Below are 19,175 nucleotides of genomic sequence, written 5' to 3' on the forward strand. Positions count from 1 at the left end.
ACTCCTAGGTCACCCCACCCCTGTTCACCTCTAGGTCACCCCTGTTCACCTCTAGGTCACCCATGTTCATTCTTATGTCACCTCCCCATGTTCACCTCTGTCACCCATGTTCACCTCTAGGTCACCCTTGTTCACTCCTATGTCACCTCCCCATGTTCACCTCTCTGTCACCCATGTTCACCTCTAGGTCACCCCTGTTCACTCCTATGTCACCTCCCCATGTTCACCTCTTTGTCACCCATGTTCACCTCTAGGTCACCCCTATTCACTCCTATGCCACCCCTGTTCACTCCTATGTCACCTCCCCATGTTCACCTCTATGTCACCCATGTTCACCTCTAGTTCACCCTTGTTCATTCCTATGTCACCTCCCCAAGTTCACTCTCTGTCATCCATGTTCATCCCTATGTCACTCCAAGGTCACCCCTGTTCACTCCTATGTCACCTCCCCATGTTCACCTCTAGGTCACCCATGTTCACCTCCAAGTCACCCCTGTTCACTCCTAGGTCACCCCTATTCACTCCTATGTCACCTCCCCATGTTCACCTCTAGGTCACCCATGTTCACCTCCAAGTCACCCCTGTTCACTCCTAGGTCACCCTTGTTCACTCCTAGGTCACCTCCCCATGTTCACCTCTGTGTCACCCATATTCACCTCTAGTTCACCCTTGTTCAATCCTATGTCACCTCCCCAAGTTTACTCTCTGTCATCCATGTTTATCCCTATGTCACCCCTTATTCACATCCCATGTTCACCCTAGGCCTATTTCACCCCTTGTTCATCCCATGTTCACCCTAGGTCACTCCAAGGTCACCCCTGCTCACTCCTATGTCACCTCCCCATGTTCCCTCACTGTCACCCATGTTCATTCCTATGTCACCCCTTGTTCATCCCATGTTCACCCTAGGTCACTCCAAGGTCACCCCTGTTCACTCCTATGTCACCTCCCCACGTTCGCCTCTCTATCAATCATGTTCACCTCCAAGTCACCCCTGTTCACTCCTAGGTCACCCCTGTTCACTCCTATGTCACCTCCCCATGTTCACCTCTCTGTCACCCATGTTCACCTCTAGATCACCCTTGTTCACTCCTAGGTCACCCCTGTTCAATCACTCCTAGGTCACCCCTGTTCACTCCTATGTCACCTCCCCATGTTCACCACTCTGTCACCCATGTTCACTTCCAGGTCACCCCTGTTCACTCCTAGGTCACCCCTGTTCACTCCTATGTCACCTCCCCATGTTCACCTCTCTGTCACCCATGTTTACCTCTAGGTCACCCTATTCACTCCTAGGTCACCCCTGTTCACTCCTATGTCACCTCCCCATGTTCACCTCATGTTCACCTCCAAGTCACCCCTGTTCACTCCTAGGTCACCCCTGTTCACTCCTATGTCACCTCCCCATGTTCACCTCTCTGTCACCCATGTTCACCTCTAGGTCACCCTTGTTCACTCCTAGGTCACCCCTGTTCACTCCTATGTCACCTCCCCATGTTCACCTCTTTGTCACCCATGTTCACCCCATGTTCACCTCTGTGTCACCCATGTTCACCTCTAGGTCACCCCTATTCACTCCTATGTCACCTCCCCATGTTGACCTCTCTTGTCACCCATGTTCACTCCTAGTTCACCCCTAGTTCACCTATGTTCCCTCCTATGTCACCCCTCCCATGTTCACCTCTATTGTCACCCCATATTCGCTTCTCTGTCATCCCTGTTCACACCAATGTCACCCCTTGTTCATACTAAGTTCACCCACCCTTGGTTATTCCTTGTCCAACCCTGTCCACCATGGGACCCTTCTAGAATAGTCATCCTTCCATCTCTCAAGTGGTAGAATATTCAAATTATCCACTCAAATATTACCACTTGTCCACACCGCTTTTTCTCTCACCTCCCACCTCCCACCAGGGCTATATTTAGCTGCCAAATTCAGCGTAGGTCCTTCATCTCATCTCAAAATTCCCACCTCCCACCAGGGCTATATTTAGCCGCCAAATTCAGCGTAGGTCCTTCATCTCACCTCCCAATTCCCACCAATGCTATATTTAGCACTTGGCTTAACCCAACGTAGATCCTTGGGATCAGCTCATCCATCGCATCTTACAACCCACTCATGCTATTTTTTGGGATGTCAGCACAAGGTCACTTTCTTATTTGTAATTTATACTTAACTTTCTCTCACACAGACCCTCACTCATTCACCGGGATGGTGAATGATAGTGGCGGGGGATCTGTTGTACTCAAAGTCTCCGGGATTCCCACCAAGTGTCACACCTGGGTCACATCATGGTCACCTCAGCAACATGCCAAGTTGTTAGACCTTGGTCATACCTAGTCGCATCGTGTTCACATATGTTCACATCTTGGTCACTTTGGAACAAACATGGACATGACTTGACATGACTTGGACATGACTTGACATGGACATGACTTAGCACGACTTGGACATGACTTGACCTAGACATGACTTGGGTATGACGGAAGCAATACATGACTGAAGAGTGCCAAACCTCAACCTCGACCACCATGGTCAAAGTTATGCACATGGGAAGCAGTCCAGCAGAGTGACAGGCGCACAAGTGGTACTCATTAGTGCACAGGGGAAGCAGTTCAACAGTTAAGAGGTATAGGTGGTGCACCAACCCTCGCAACCAACTAGTGTCAGGAGCACATGGAACACATGGAGCATGGGATTCACTGACTCAGAACAAGCTGGAGTGTTGCGGAAGCCATCAAGGGTAGAGCGGCCCACAAACGGTGGAATGGCTAAGGATGGCTAAGGATGCAAGAAGACATCCAATGGGAAGAAGGAAAGGAGATTGGCAGCGGGGGGTGGAGCAGAGGAGGAGAAGGTGAAGAGGGGGAAAGGGGAAAGGGAGAGGGACATTCTGGCAGGGACAGGAGGCGTGAGTGAAGGAGTGAGAGGCTAGAGTCAAGAGCTCGCCTCGTGTATATCTTCTCCGGGTATATCAGTCATCTTACTTTCTAATGAATTATGCTACTCCCCATCTCTGCTCGCTACTCTAAAATCTCTTTCCGTTGTGTTCTCCTCCCCTCCTCTCCCTTCACCTGGTACAATGGACCTGTGTCATGTGGTTGAAGTTCTTTGCCGTTCATGTCGAGGGTTGGTTTTATGATGTTGTTCCGCTTTGGTCTTCTTCTTGCTCACATCACTTCAGCACTTGTACCGCTTGCACATAGTTGACACCATCGACTAGCACTCGCCTATGTACCATCAATGACACTTATGGCATGTCTTACTCGCTTCTCGCACCAGTGGCCCTAGGCCTCCGGTAATACTTCCAGAAGTGTTAGGAATCCCCTCCCCCCCCTCAGACAAGCTTGACGCCCTCGGATGAGATAATATGTCCCAGTAACCTCCCTTGAGTGGCTCCAATGGTGCATTTATCAGGGTTGAGGCTACCATTCATATCAGTGATCCTTTGGAACACCAACCTAACCTTCATGATGAGCACCTTACGTGCCGAGAATATACAGAAATCATCTAAAAACACCTCCAAGAAAACCCCAAATATGAAGCAAACACCATCTGCATAAATCTTTGAAAGGTAGCACGAGCATTGGTGAGGCCGAATGGCATTACTTTGAATGCAAACGTCCCCCAGGGTGTGGCAAATGTGGTTTTAAGCACATCCTCCTCAGCAATTCTGATTTGATAAAACCTGGAGTAACCATCACAAAAAGTTTACATCTCATGACCACTTACCTTCTCAAGAATGAGGTCTTGAAAGGGAAGAGGATGATGGTCCCTCTTGGTGGCCGCATTGAGTTTCTTATAGTCGATGCAGACTCGCCACTTGTTGTTTTTCTTGGGGGTGACTACCACTGGTGAAACCCATTCAGTATTGTGAACCGGAACAATAAACCCAGCTTCTACAAGTTTCTGCAACTCTAAGCGCAAAGCATCGGTCTATAGGGGCCCTAATCTCCAATACTTCTGAGCCACATGCTTCGCATCAAGCTTCAGCTCTATCTTGTCCTCTATGGCAGTCACATGGCGAAGGTGGCGGTGGCTAGTTGCGAAGAGGTCAGGGAAATCTTTGAACATTTCTAGGAACTCGTCTTTCTCACTTGGCGTGAGGTTTAGGAAAAGCATAGATTTAAGCTGTTGAGGACTAGCTATTTCCTTTTCTGCAGGTGGCAGGGACGGAGACACCCCATCATGTAAACTTCCTCCTCTGAGAACTCCTCCCCCCGGTCTGATTCTTCCATTGATTCAGACACCGAGGATGAGAGAGTATCACTGCCTTGCTCCTCTTCTTCTTCGGGTTCAGTGGCACCTGGTTGCACTGGGATCTTCTCCTTAGAAGCACCAAAAGACATGTGCCCTATCTTCCAATAGCTGACTGCAACACTCTTTCTCACCCATGGTCTCCCGAGTATGGCATTTCAAATTCAATTTCTTCATGATACGGGGCACCATGATATTACATGCAGCTCCCCCATCGACACACACACTTTTGACACGGCAATTATCTATGATGACATCTACTGTATGTGGGTGCTAATCAATTTCTTCAGAGATAGAAGAGACCTCTCGTACCTTTCTCTTTTTCTTGCAATCTCATATGCTAGCACCATGGTCTTTGGATTCTCTCATTTAAGCTTGAGACGAAATTCATCACTTGCTCCTGCTACGAGGTAGCCCAACACATGCTGAGTCATTCCAGCTCGAAATCCGGCGTTGTCCTTCTGTGTGGCAATTAAACGGTCTAGGAGCACGGCCGCTCAATCCACATATCGACGTGCCGTCTCACCTTCTGACTGCTTCAGGTTTGCCACTAGCAGGTACATATTCTCCGACTCCTCTTCTTTGTCGGAATACTCGATCATAGCTGGTGTCAACCTCGGTCAACTTTAGCGAACGTCTTCGGCCTGCTTCTCATACCACACTTGAGTCAAACCCTCTAGAAATGTGGGAAGAACTAACAGCCATCTATCTTCAGTAAGAAAGTTGAAAGAAACACAATGGCGCTTGAAGGCCACAAGATACTCATTTTGATTTTCTTCAACCCGATCATAGAACACGGGAATGTTAGCCATGCTTGGAAGATGGAAAAGAGAGAGGCGAAATGAGGCTTATCTATTGGCAAATAATGGAAAGAGGTAGCTTGAACTGAAAATCAGGTGAAGATATATCTACAAAGCACACATAGGCAGGGTAGGGTGTGACTGGTGTATTGTGAAATATTATACGGGAAGAATCTTCAGCATAGAATAGCTCATAGACAATCTTAGTAGGACCAACCCTCATGATATTGCATCCATCTTTATAAGCAAGGGTTAGAGATGCGGCGTTGCATGAGGTTATTCATCAAGGCAAACAAGAATGCCATGACAAATTTCAACAGTTGGAGAGCTTGCACATCACCTTCAGCTTCTTCCAGTTCTTGTAATCGCCATGCTATTTCTTCAAGGGGTGTGCGGTTTGGCATCCTTCTTTTGAACAATGTCCTTAAGGACCTTTCTGATGATCTTCCGAAGTCGGTAAACTCGTATCAAATATGCCCAACACTTAGTTTCATGATGACCACAGCCTTTGCATTCCTTACAAATGATCACGCTCATTCGTGGCTTGCGGCTTTGTTGGGGTGGTGCTTCCACTTGCTTCATGCGTGATTGAAGTACAAGCTTCTCGTGCCAAGAAATCACCAACTAACTTTTGAGCTCGAGGGTTATGCTGAATTTTTACCTCTTCAAATTGTTGGCAAAGTTCCAATGCTTGTTGATGTCGTGGAACCAAGCCTTTGCTCCGCGCCTTCCACCTTCCACTAACTTGTTCACACACGAGTTAAGAATCTCCTTGCACCTCAAGTTGCTTGATGCAATGTTTTTGCGCCTTTTGTAGCCCAAAAATGAGTGCCGAGTACTTAGCTTGGTTGCAAGTACTTGCTAGTGCAGACTTGCTATAACAATACACCTCACCCCCTGGTGAAGTGAGCTTCATACCCACACCAGTAGCCTTGGTCGCCGTCAAATTGGAGGACCCAAGATGCCATCACACCAAGACTAAAATCTGGACATCCCAAGTTTCTCAGTAGTCCAAGATAGGTAGAAGGAGAGGGTGGGGAGAATTCAATACTTGAGCAAGACGTTTTGCACCAAATAAACTTGTAATCCTTTGTTGATAGTTTATCTTTAGACAAAAAAGAATTACAACTTGAAGCTCAAAATGAGGCACAGAAGGTTGATTAGGTACAAAGGGATTCCTTGGTCGAAACATTACCAACCATAGCCGAGCCCTAGAAACCTTTTTTTTTCATGAAAAAGACTTCTATTAAGTAAGAACAAAAACCCGCGAGAGCAAGCTCAAAGCGGAATACATCATGAAATCATGAGGATAATAAAAAACCCCCTCAGAGTGAGGTGGAAAGAAACCAAGGCTGAGGCTGAAAGTGCCATCTCAACCCTGTAGTAGATTCAGAGAAGAAAGGAGAATCCTTCCATTCCCTGAAGAAAGAAGCCCTCCTAGCTGAGGCTGCACGGGAGTCCCCCTGCATACCCGTCCATACGGCCTTTGTAGTGAGATTGAGAAGAAATCATTCAAGACGAGCTTATCCACAAGAATTAATAAGCAGATGCGTCAAATCTCCCCCCAAGCTTAGGGAGCATCCCACCCTTCGAAGAATGTCACCCTTTTGATTATCTCCGATGCAACAAGCCATGGTGTATCATCCCACCCGTCGTCTCCTTGAACCATGCATTGTACAATTAGTTGTTGAAGATCGACATGAAGATCAAGAAAGAGATCTCGCCAATTGGTAGCCGTAATGAGCGGAGGACCAAGCACCAAATCCTTGAACTCGTCGAGAAGTGACATAAATATTCACCCTCCTCGTGTGGTGTGCGTCCAAGGAGTGAACTTGAAAAAGTTCAGAATCTATGATCTAGTATCATATATGAATAGAGCATATGAAATGAAATACTTTTGCTTTTTACAACAAGAGGAAACTCCCTACGGTTAGAGAGTTACAGTTCATGAGATTTCACCATATAAGCAATAACATTACACTTTCATCACTTCCTATTTCATGGCCCATTGGTAAGTCTTCCTTTTGTAACTCGGGAGGTCTTGGGTTCAATTCCCACTCTTTAATAAAAAGAGAGGAGAGGAGAGGAGAATAGAAGAGAAGGAGAAGAAGATAGAAGGGGGGGCGCGAGATCTGTTGCAGATGCGCAGGAGCAGTTTTGCGTGGCACCGCTCAGAAGATGCGCAGAAGCGATTTTGCAGATGCCGTTGACCAGAAGACGCGCATAAACCCAGAAGATGCGCAAGAACCACAGGCGAAAGGCGCACAAATTGAGAAGTTCTGCAGCCGCAGAGACGGAGAACCGCGAGCAGAAGACACGCAAAAGTAGAGAGCTGCACACGGAAGGTGCTGCAGGACTACACCCAGTCGTAGGAGTAACAACTTTTACGCCACTAGTCGTGGAGATTTCGGTAACGACTTTTACGCCACTAGCCGTGGAGATTTCGATCCCAGCAGCCATTCGAATTCTATTAACTATAAAAGAATTCGGGACAAGAGGCTAGACGCTAGGCATGGCGACGCTCGAGAGCCATATAGAAAAAGGGAACCTGAGGGGAGAAGCGTTAACATGGGTGGGGAAAAGGGATTAAGAGGGGTGGGAATGAAGAGGGAGACTATGGCACAAGGGGAGAGGGAGAGGGGAAAGAGGAGCATGTACATAATGGGACGAGGAATGTAGAGATGGAGACATCAAGGGAGGAGGGTTATGCTTTATTTGAAAGGAAGGATGGGGGGGGAAGAAATCAAAGTACTAGCTAGGTGGCTTTACAAGAATGAGCGTGTCCCATCAAGGAATAGCGCCCTCCTTTTATAGCCAAAAGAGGGGGTCTCTCCCAATAAATGGATCCTCCCATATGCATGGTGTGTGTGGAAAAGTCTCCCATGTGAGCTAGGCGGTTACGCACTCTCAATTGTGTATGACAACCCGTCCTAGTCCTTGTATATACACTTTGGCATTCTCCTTCCCTGGTGACATCTTCTCTTTCTAGTTGCCACTTTCTCTCTCTACATGGATCCTCCTCTTCCTACCCCGGTGTCACTTTCTCTCTCTACAAGGATCCTCTCCACCTGGTGCCACTTTCTCTCTCTAAGTGCGACCTCCCTTTTTCACCTCGTGTCAAATTTCTCTCTCTAAGTGAGGCCTTCTCTTTTCACCCAGTGTCAATTTCTCTCTCTAAGTGAGGCCTTCCCTTTTCACCTCCTGCCACTTTCTCCCTCTAAGTGAGGCCTCCCTTTAAGTACGACCTTCCTTTTCCACCCCGTGTCATTCTCTCTCTAAGCGCGACCTCCCTTTTTCACCCCGTGTCACTTTCTCCCTCTAAGTGCGGCCTCCCTTTTTTTCACCCCATGTCACTCTATCTCTCTAAGTACGGCTTTCCTTTTTCACCCCGTGTCACTTTCTCACTCTAACTGAGGCCTCCCTCTAAGAGCGACCTTCCTTTTTCACCCCGTGTCACTTTCTCTCTCTAACTACGACCTCCCCTTTTCATCCCGTGTCACTTTTTCCTTCTCTTCCCACCCTCTGTCCACCTCCACCTCTCTCTTATAAAACCCTCATCTTTCCACCCTATGCCCAACCCCCCACCTCTCTCTTACAAAAACCTTCTCTTTCCACCCTATGTCCAACCCCCCTACCTCTCTCTTACAAACCCCTTCTCTTTTCACCCTATGTCCACCCCCCACCTCTCTCTTACAAAACACTTCCCTTTCCACCCTATGTCCAACCCCCCACCTCTCTCTTACAAAACCCTTCTCTTTCCACCCTATGTCTAACCCCCCACCTCTCTCTTACAAACCCCTTTTCTTTCCACCCCCTACCTCTCTCTTACAAACTCCTCTTTCCATCCTCTCTCCACCTCTACCTCTCTCTTACAAAACCTTTCCCTTTCCACCATATGTCCAACAACCCACCTCTCTTTTACAAAACCCTTCTAGGCTGTGGCTCTATGGAGGTGTCCCAATTAAGTTTTTGCACTGGGACCCTGGGGAATGGGAATGGATAGATGAAGGGCACCGAGAGAAGGGCATCCCCTTTTTTTGTTACACGGTCAGTAGTGCCAGGAAATTCCAGCTCAGCTCTAGGGATTGGAGGCCTACTAGAGCTCCTCATTGGGAGAACTTTCAGATTTCTGCTGACTTGCAGAAAATTTTTTGGCAAAGGCTCTGAAAATCCCACCGGAATAGAAAAATCACCCTCTTTTTTTGGCTTTCTATTCATGGTGGGATAGCAGTGAACCATTGGAGATGCAGGTTTGGGGCTGACCCTACTTGCCCTCGTTGCCTTTGTGCTTCAAAGACAATACAACACTGCCTTTGGGATTGCAGATAGGCGAGAATTATATGGAAGGGGATTGCAAGACTTTTCAGCACTTTTGTTCGCCTCCCCTTCTATATGACCTGAGGATCAGTGGCTTGGCTCACTCTTTCAGGGCCCCAGGTTTTCTTTGAGAGACATGACTTCTCTTGGGCTCTTCACATCCGACGACACCTTATGGAGTCGTGCTCTCTAGAGGATGTTCCAGCCACTCTCTTTAGGACTGCTCATTCCTCAGTTGACTCTCCATGGAAGATCTTAGCTAGCATTGCAGCATGGCACATTTGGAGAGCCAGATGCACTGAGGCTTTGCAGGGTTCTCAGGTTCACGCTTCTCAGATCTTGGCCAGTACTTGGACAGATACGGTACACACTCTAATGGCCATTTGAACGACCATGCAAGGATCCTCTCGAGCAGCCTCCTCCACGAGAGTTGCTTTTCTCAGAGATTTGAGAGACTCTCCCTTCTTTGCTAAGACTTCTAAAGGGTTGAGTTGGCATTTTCAGCCTCAGCCTTGGTTTCTTTCTACCTCATTCTTCTGAGGTATTTTTTATTACATGCTTAGCATGTTGTATTTCTGCACAGAGCTTGCTCTAGCGAGTTTCTTTCTTACTTAATGAAAGTCTCTTTTTTGCACCTTTAAAAAAAAAAACATCACTTGACATGCCCTTACACACCACAGCATAATCCACTCCCTAAGAGGAAGAACCGTACTCTCATGGAGATGACGAGATGCATGCTGAAATTCAAGAGAGTCTCAAAGGCTTTTTGGGGAGAAGCCGTTGTGAAAACCACTTACATTCAAAACAGATGCCCTACCAAAGCTTTGGTTAATGTGACTCTATTGAGGCTTTGTATGGATTTAAGCCAAAGGTTAGTCATTTCAGAGTTTTTGGCTCAGTGGCATATGCTTTAGTTCCAAATGCTCATCAGAAAAAGCTTGATGACAAGAGTGTCAAATGCATTTTCGTGGGGTATAGCACTGAAAGCAGGGGATTTAGGCTTTATAATCCCGCTACCAGGAAGGTAATAATTAGTAGAGATGCTCTCTTTGCTGAGAACGAGTGCAGCTCGCTAGTGCAAACTTGCCACCATACGATGACACCCCTTTGGACATCATCCAGTTTGAGGATGATGAGATGGAGTCTCTTGATGCTTTCTCTTCTACTTCTCATAGTTCAGATGGCTTGCCACATGTTAAGGATGGCTCTCCCTCAAATGTTTCAGATTTGCAGCGAATTAATGAGAATAGACAACCTCATGTTTGGAGGCATTATCAATGTCGTGAGGCCACTAAAAATGTTGATGCAGACCCGAGTGGTACAGCAGAGAAATCTATTCCACGTTGGGCAAGGTTGACCATTCAAGATGGTAAGGATCAGCCTACTTTGGGTAAAACCAGGGCCAACACTCAGAAAAATCAGAAAAAGGTCAATTTTTCTTTGATGACCTCAGTGATGGAAGCTGAAAATGAGCCTCAGAGCTTCAAGGATGCTCAGCATAATCCGGCATGGCAGAAAGCTATGGAAGCTGAGATTAAATCCATTGAGAAGAATGCCACATGGGACTTGGTTGATACGCCCATTGGGGAAAATGTGGTTGGCACGAAATGGATTTATAAGGTGAAATACCATTCAGATGGCACAATACAAAGCTCGTTTGGTTGCCAAGGGGTATGCACAAGAGGAGGGGATAGATTATGAGGAGACTTTTGCTTCAGTGGCCCAAGATGACCACCATTTGTTCTGTCATCTCTCTTGCTGTGTTTTATGGTTGGTCAGTGTACCAGATGGATGTCAAGACCGCTTTCCTCAATGGAGATCTTAAAGATGTCTATGTACATCAGCCCCAAGGTTTTGAAGTGAAGGGACAAAAGCACAAGGTATGCAAGCTCAGGAAGGCTCTATACGGGCTTAAACAAGCACCTCGTGCGTGGTATCAGAAGATACATCAGTTTTTGCTGTCTCAGGGCTTCGTCAACACTCATACAGAGCCAAATTTGTATTTTCTGCAGCAAAAATCAGAATTGGTCATGTTGGTACTATATGTGGATGACATTATACTCACTGGCAGTGATTTGCAGCAAATTACAGCAGTGCAGTCCGCTTATGTCACAACTTTGACATGACAGATTTGGGCCTATCGCACTATTGTCTTGGCATTAAGTTTTGGTAGACCCATGATGGGATCTCTATGTCAGAGACAAAGTATTCAAAGAAGTTGTTGCAGAAATTTAAAATGGAGAATTGTAAGCCTGTGACTACTCCATTGGAAAAGGGACTCAAGCTGAGTAAGCATGATGCTGCTGAAAAGTTTGATGGCACTTTGTACAGGCAGTTGGTTGGCAGTTTGATATATCTATGCTCCACACGGCCTGATATTTCCTACGCCACAGGGCTTTTGAGCCAGTTCATGCATTGATTCACGATCACACATTGGAATGCAGCAAAGAGGGTTCTCAGATATGTCCATGGCACTCTGTCTCTTGGCTTGCATTATGCTTCAGATTGTGATCTAAAGCTGAGTGGTTTCACCGTGGTCAAGGGACATTGACGACAAATGGTCCACTGTTGGCTATTGCTTCTCATTGGATTCAGCCTGTATCTCATGGCTCAATAAGAAGCAAGAGCAAGTCTCTCTTTCCTCTAGTGAAGCAGAATACAAAGCTGCAAATTCAGCCACTACGGAGTTAATGTGGTTAAGGAAGCTTTTGCATGACTTGCATCATGCACAGGATGGTGAAGCAAACTCTATCTTCTGTGACAGCCAGAGTTGCATTCAGAGTTTTGCTTACTCACTTCTACTCTGCCCCGAGACACTTTTTCATCACTAAGGCAATCCATTCGGCACTCAACTCCATTCTCTCCATCACTCCATATGCCTCTCTGTTCTACTCCGCCTTCCGCAACATGGTTTGCAAGCGTTGGGGGACCAATAAATGTACTTGTGGGCCACACCTCACTTCCTTACTGTCCTAGTGGAAAGCCAACCCCCCTTCCATTGTAATAGGTCGACGTCCATCATCATCCCTCTCCCCTCCTGTCACCACCACTGCCACCTCTTCCGCTTTCACTTCCACGGTTCCTGCCTCGTCTCCTCTTTCAACAAGGAGGGCGTGCACAACCTGATCCAGCCTGCCCCGGAGCTATCAAGCACATCTCACCAGTTTCAGATTTCTCATCATTGCTGACACTTATTTCAAATTCTCCAGCAGCGTCAGTGCATTCTAGTTAAGGTTCCCCATCAGTAGTAGTAGTGCCCTCTGGTTCAAGATCTTCCTTCTCAGTGACATGTGTGTGGCATCTCCATCAGTGACTGTCGTGTAGGTTTCACCAATGCCCTCAGGACTTGCATCTCCATCAATTACAGTTGTGCAGGCTTCGCCAGTGACCTCCAGACTTGCATCTTCATCAATTCCAGTTGTGCAGGATTCGCTAGTGACCTCCGGACTTCTAGTGGATTTGGTCACATCAGGTATACCCCATGTTGTTGTACCAGTGACAACGGGTGTTGTACTAGTGTCCTCGGATGGTGCATTTTTGCGACCATCGAGACGGACTGCGGCTGCACCATCTTGCCTCGCCACCACTTTCACCGATGTAGTCATCACCACCATTCAGGAGCCATCACGTCTCGCAGCATCCCAGCATGGGCTTGATCTGAATCTTACTCTAGGACCTGACTCCCACGGGCCTTCTCAGGGACTTTCTAAGGCTTCTCCGGGAGTGCCTCACATTTCTCGCAGACCAGCCCCCCCACGACCCCCACAGGGCAAAGACAAGAGCAAAGACAGGAGCAGAGACCGGAGCAAAGACAGGAGCAGAAGCACCTCCGGCAACTCCACTAGAAGGATGGATTAATGCTTAAGAACATCTTGGTTGGTAAGGGCTTGTGGGATATTGTCAGCGGGGATGAGGTGAGGCCAGCAAGCTCATCTACATCCAGCACAGCTTCTTCGGGGTAGACTACAAGAGACATCAGTTTGGTACAACCCCTCCTACTAGTCCCATAGCATCGATAGAGGAGCGGAAGAAGTTTGACCGCCGCAGTGCCCAAGCAATGTTTTTGATTGCCACAAATGTGAAGAGGCACATTATGACGACTATCAAGTCATGCAGGCAAACATGTATCATGTTAAGAATGAGGCAAGGACCACTGCCTTGACAAATCAGCTCAAGGATCTCCACATGAAGGAAGGCCAAGCCATCACTGATCATATTGCCAGGATCACCATGATCAGCTCGCAAGTATTGATGCGGAAATAGAAGACAAGAAGCTTGTCTCAATAGCTTAGCGCCCTCATATGACACATTCGTCACTTCATTGACCATTGTTCTAAGGGCATCCCCACTCTCGTTCGATGCGTTACTTGGGCTTTTGTTGCAGGAAGTGGAGAGATGCTCAAATTTTACCCAAGCCTCTCCTCAGGGTGACCAAGCGCTTGCCATGGGTGGAAAGGGCAAATTTCAGAAAAAGTTCCAAAAAACAGCTATACAACTCAGCCCAAGGAGGGGAATGCAAGCAGTTCAAGCAACAAACCTACAATGTATGTCGATGGAAATTTTCATTGGAGGAGCTCCCCGCCTGCAGCTGCCCGCCACCACCTGTCGCCATCACCCAGCCCCCTTGGCAGCACTTCACTCCCTAGCTGCCTTGGCCGCGCAAGCCCCTTGGCAGCACTTCGCTCCTTAGCTGCCTTGGCCGCGCAGGCCCCTTGGCAGCGCCCAGCTCAGGTCGCCCTACACTCGATTGCCTCGGCCGCGCAGGCCCCTTGGCCCCGTGCCCTGCTGCCGCGGCCGCGCAGGCCCCTTGGCAGTGCCTAGCCCAGGTCGCCCTGCTGCCTTGGCCGCGCAGGCACCCTAGGAGGTCGCCCCCCCGCTTCAGTGTGCTGTCCTGACCTCGCCAGTCTGCCTCTCTCCCTTGCTGATTGACTGCCCCTCCCTTGCTTCAGGTTGGGCAGTTTCAGGGCCCTATCCGGGACTGTTCGACTCGTGTTCCGGGGAGCTGAGATCCTGGGCTGTTTCCAAGCATTGGCGGAGCTGTCTGCTTCAGCACTGAGCGACCTATTTGCATCAGGAGGCAGGGAGGGCTGACGGGTGAGGGAGAAGGAGGGAGGGAGCGGGGGTGGAGAAGGGGGGCGGGTGGGCTGGCGGGGAGGGAGAGGGAGGGCGGGGAGGAGGAAGGGGAGAGGGAGAGTGAGGGAGGAGGGAGGGGGGGCAGGCGAGAGGGGAGGGAGAGGAGCAGCGAGGGGAGGGAGAGGGGGGGCAGCAAGGGTCAAGGAGAGGGAGAGGGGGCTGGCTGAGAGAGGGAGAGCGGGGGCGGCAGGTCCTCACAGGGAGAGGAGCAGCTCCTAAAGAAGCTTTTGTGATAGAGGCAGAGCATTGAGGTGGCACTTTCAACCTCCACCCTGGCTTTTTTCTAGCTCCTTTTGAGGAGGCTTTTTCTCTCATGTTTGCATGATGTACTTCCGCTGATTTTGGATACTTTGCATGATGTATTTGTGTTTTGAGTGTTTTTCTCTTTGCCATTTCTTTCATACTCAATAGAAGTCTATTTCATGAACAAAAAAGTATTCAATTAAAGTGTGTCAAACAGCTAGCCAATTACAATCATATGTTTGGATTTTGTTTTGTAGCAACCAACACATGGTGTTGCAATACTAAGAAACGGGTCAGTTTTATATGTCCCTCAACGAGGATATATTGGAAATGATACATTTACATATGAAATCTCTGATGGATTAAATCACACTAGGGATGCTTTTGTCTTCGTCACAATAGTCAGGCAGCCACCTCAGATCACAAACACACTTGGAAGTTTGGAAGTGTGTGAAGGAAAACCATTGTTTTTAAAAAGGTAAACACTTCACTATGTGATGTCTTTAAATGGTAAAAATTAATCACATCTAAGGAATTCCTTTTAATACAATAGTTATTATACCCGTGCTTTGGTCCTTCAAGTACAACAAAGAAACACAAGTTTATCTCAGCATACTTGATGCACTTTTGAGTGCTTTATTTACCATAAGTATTTGTGATGAATGATATGATGCTCCATCTGTTGGGATATCTCAAGGTGTATGCCTTAGGCACACCTTGGTTTCTATGTGTGAGTGCTAGAGGCACAATTAGGTGCCCATAAGCACAGTTAGGTGGTGGTAGAAGCCACATAGGATGATTGAGAGAATCTAGGAGCAGATTGAGGAGATGATTGTGGAGCTCTGAAGTCATAAGTGATGTCAGTGAGCATGTAAGAGGTGCCTACATAAGGACCTCACTCTTCTTCATTCTATATGCAAGTATTCTGAGTTTGTGTTTACTCTATGCTTTCCTTTCAGTTTACCAACATGGTATCAGAGCCCTTTGATCCCCCTTGATCCCATTTCTGCCACATCATCATCTTCTTCACCATCTCTTCCCCTTCTTCCCAAATCTTGCTAAATCCTGTTCTCCTCCGTTTCTCTACCATTCTCCAAGCCCTTCCTGCTGGAGATACATCTCGAAGGGGTGAACCTTTGGCTGCAAGGAATTAAAGTATCTTCGTCGCTGCAAGTCGCCATTTCGCGCAAATCGTGGAACCTGTCTTCCATGATTTCTCTGAGACTACTCCATGTTTCTCTAATTCCTTTCACAGGGAGCTTCTCCATACCTCGAGCTATCTTGTGCTGAAATCTGAGCAGCAATGGCTGCATATTCAAGGTGAAAACAGAGAAAAACCAGTCGAAATTGAAGAAGCAAGCTATGGCGATCTGACGCGGATTTGCGCCCCTCCTCCTCAGTGGACCTTCTGTGGTACATGAGCTTTCTTTTGTCTCAGAAAGCCCCTTTTTCTTTGCTTTGGAGAGTGAGATACAAGCCCTCCAAGTTCAGTCCTCTGTTTTTGACAGTTTTGGCAAGGTTTTGAAAGTGATGCTACATTAGATGCTACTTTAGTATTTCTGAGGTTTTGAAGTTTTGAAAAGCATTAGTACAACTGTGGCTCCACCTTTTTTTAAGTTGCTATACCTGGTTTTGATTGGAAAGCTTTCATTTAGCCATCTCTGTGAAGCATGTAAGTGAAAGCATCATTGATTGAAATTTGGTCACAAGTCTTTGCTACATTCAATGCTTATATTTTGAAGCTTTTCAGTTATTTTTCTAGCCTTGTAAGAGAGAAGACACTGCCCAATACCTGGGTTAGACCCTCTCATGGCTACCATATTGAATATAGATAAGTTGAATGGTAAGGGCTTCCACACATGGCAGATGAAGGTGAAATTTGCATTGATGAGGGCAAACCTCTGGGGACTTGTCAAACCGGCTTCAACTTCTTCTTTAACAGCCTCCAATGCTGGAGAATCCTCAGCTCCAACACGCCCGGCAAGGGATCCCGCTAGAGAGGAGAAAGCATATGGTATCATTGCTCTTGCGTTAGGAGATGATTATATTCATCACATCTCTGACTTAGAGTCTCCTTCAGAAGCTTGGCAGAAGCTTGACATGATTTTTGGTGCTAGCTCTCACATCTCAAAATTATCACTTAAAATTTCTTTCTTTGAATTGAAGATGGTTAGTGGCACTCCTTTGGCTGCCCATGTCAATTACATGCGGAGTCTTATGACTCAACTTGCTTCTATCAACTCTCCTATCACTACAGATGATGCTATGGCAGTGTTGCTTAAGAGTATGCCTGAAGATTATAATCATAATGTTACCACTTTAAAAAATCTTCCTAATCCTAATCTTGAAGGTATTATCTCTGCTCTCCAAGAAGAAGAAAGGCACATGGAGCTCCGGAAAGGCAATGACACAGCCTATGCCATAAAAAAGTTTTCACCTTACAATCATTGTGGGAAGACTAATCACCTCTCAAAAGACTGCTTCAAAATTAATCCATGCAAACACTGTGGCAAAAACAATCATCATGAGAAGTTTTGCAGAGCCAAAAAGGAAGCAACTTCAAAGACAGAAAATGCCAATCTACTTTCAGTTGATGTGCCTTCACAAGATGAGGCATCCTTTGAAGATTATGCTTTTTAAATCATCTCTATGTATGCTCCAGATCTCTCTTTTTATGTTGAGTCAAGGTACTCAGCCTGGATAGTCCTCCAAAATGAATGAAATAAACTATTATGTTTTGTGTGTTTTTGTAAACACCTCTGGTCACCTTATGATGTAGGCCATGTGTATGTGTTTTGCTCCATGGTACCTCCTGCAGACATTGTGTGCATGTACATGCAGGGGAGACCCATTGGAAGGTCTTTTGTATCCCTTTTGTTTACCTTACACCCATGGGAACCCTTGCTAGCTTGAGATCCTAGCCATTGATAGATCCATGACCACCATGAGATGGCATGAGACACCTTGAACTAGCTGTATCCTTGACATAGCTTGAGGCATTCCCTTGAGGGGGGGTTTGTTGGGATATCTCAATGTGTATGCCTCAGGCACACCTTGGTTTCTATGTGTGAGTGCTAAGATTGAGGAGATGATTGTGGAGCTCTGAAGTCATCAGTGATGTCAGTGAGCATGTAAGAGGTGCCTACATAAGGACCTCACTCTTCTTCATTCTATATGCAAGTATTCTGAGTTTGTGTTTACTCTATGCTTTCCTTTCAATTTACCAACACCATCATAGGTATCCACATTTGAACATACTTCTAACGTTGACACTATACCTCTTTTGTCGTCTCCTCTTCTCCCATTGGCATGCTTTCCCACCTATTTTAGGTGAATCTTCTAGGGAAGCTCTACCATTGCTTGAATCTACCATGTTTCTCTGTTTCACTTTCATAGCAGCCATTGCTAGCTTTTTTCAAATATATCATAAATTTACTTTGTTAGTCTTTGTATAAAAAACCTATTAAGGTGAATTTTGATTTTTTAGGGTTTAAAATGCAATGTATAATAAGTAACCTAAAGTAGGTTGGCTGTATCTTTTTTCTGTTCTCCTCCTTCTCTATGTGCTTAAGTTTTTTTTATCCCCCCTTTATATGCAGATGCTTAGGCACGAGCCTTTGTGTGCTTGCATGCATGTGTATGAGTATGGGGGGTGGCACTCATGTGCTGGTGCGTATGAGCGGTTTGCAAATATGTTTATCTGCATGTATTGTAATAGGTCTAAAAGGCCCACCATATTTGGACTGCTAGGAAATTGGATCAATATGCATTGTGTGGAATGCTAGAAAGGAAAGAGTAGCCATAAATAAACTAAAAACCAGCCCAACCAAGGGCTAGTTGGGAGATCAATGTGTGTGTTTAGATTTAATAATCCCATTAATAAATGAACGATACAATTGATTTAGTCATAGAATAGCTTAACAACATTAACTAGAAACAATTCTAATATGGAGAATAAATACTTGAAGAACTCAAATAAAGTTTAATTTCTAATGTACCCCGGTAGGGTTACAAATAAGAGTCGATCAAGGTCCACTTACCTGCCACCATCCAAATAAACCATATGTTCTGAGCATAATAGTCAAAGAGGTAACAAATGTGCCATAAGGGAGCCAAGCTGTTGAGAGTGATAGAGACTAATTTCTTGTCATCTATTTCCTCATCAACACTTGCTAGAATGATCTCTGAGATCAGTGATCTTTGTAATGTGCTCTGTGATTGTCTGACCTTCTTGCATCTTCTGCTCCTTGAGCTTATTGGTCAATGCAATTACCCTTGCCTCATTCTTGACATGATACATGTTTGCCAACTTTTCCAACGCATCGTTTGCATCTATGCATGACTTAATGGTTGTCATAATGTGACTCTTCACTGATGAGGCAATCAAGAATAATGCTTGGGCATTTCTACGATCGAACTCCTTT

The 19,175-nt window shown here is 46.4% G+C and overlaps 1 protein-coding gene across 1 annotated transcript in view; it reads left to right on the forward strand.

The window, feature by feature from the left end:
* The window catches only part of LOC147890762 (protein GAMETE EXPRESSED 2-like), a 334,794-nt gene that overhangs the window by 170,644 nt on the left and 144,975 nt on the right, over positions 1-19,175 (forward strand). Inside the window, exon 11 of the mRNA XM_087389820.1 lies at positions 15,009-15,229. Within this exon, the coding sequence (XP_087245946.1) occupies positions 15,009-15,229 (221 nt within the window). The remainder of the gene's footprint in view (positions 1-15,008; positions 15,230-19,175) is intronic.

Source organism: Dipteris shenzhenensis, chromosome 18, assembly GCF_047967505.1.
Source record: "Dipteris shenzhenensis isolate YYH24624 ecotype China chromosome 18, Dip_SZ_1.0, whole genome shotgun sequence".
NCBI classification, from domain to species: domain Eukaryota; kingdom Viridiplantae; phylum Streptophyta; class Polypodiopsida; order Gleicheniales; family Dipteridaceae; genus Dipteris; species Dipteris shenzhenensis.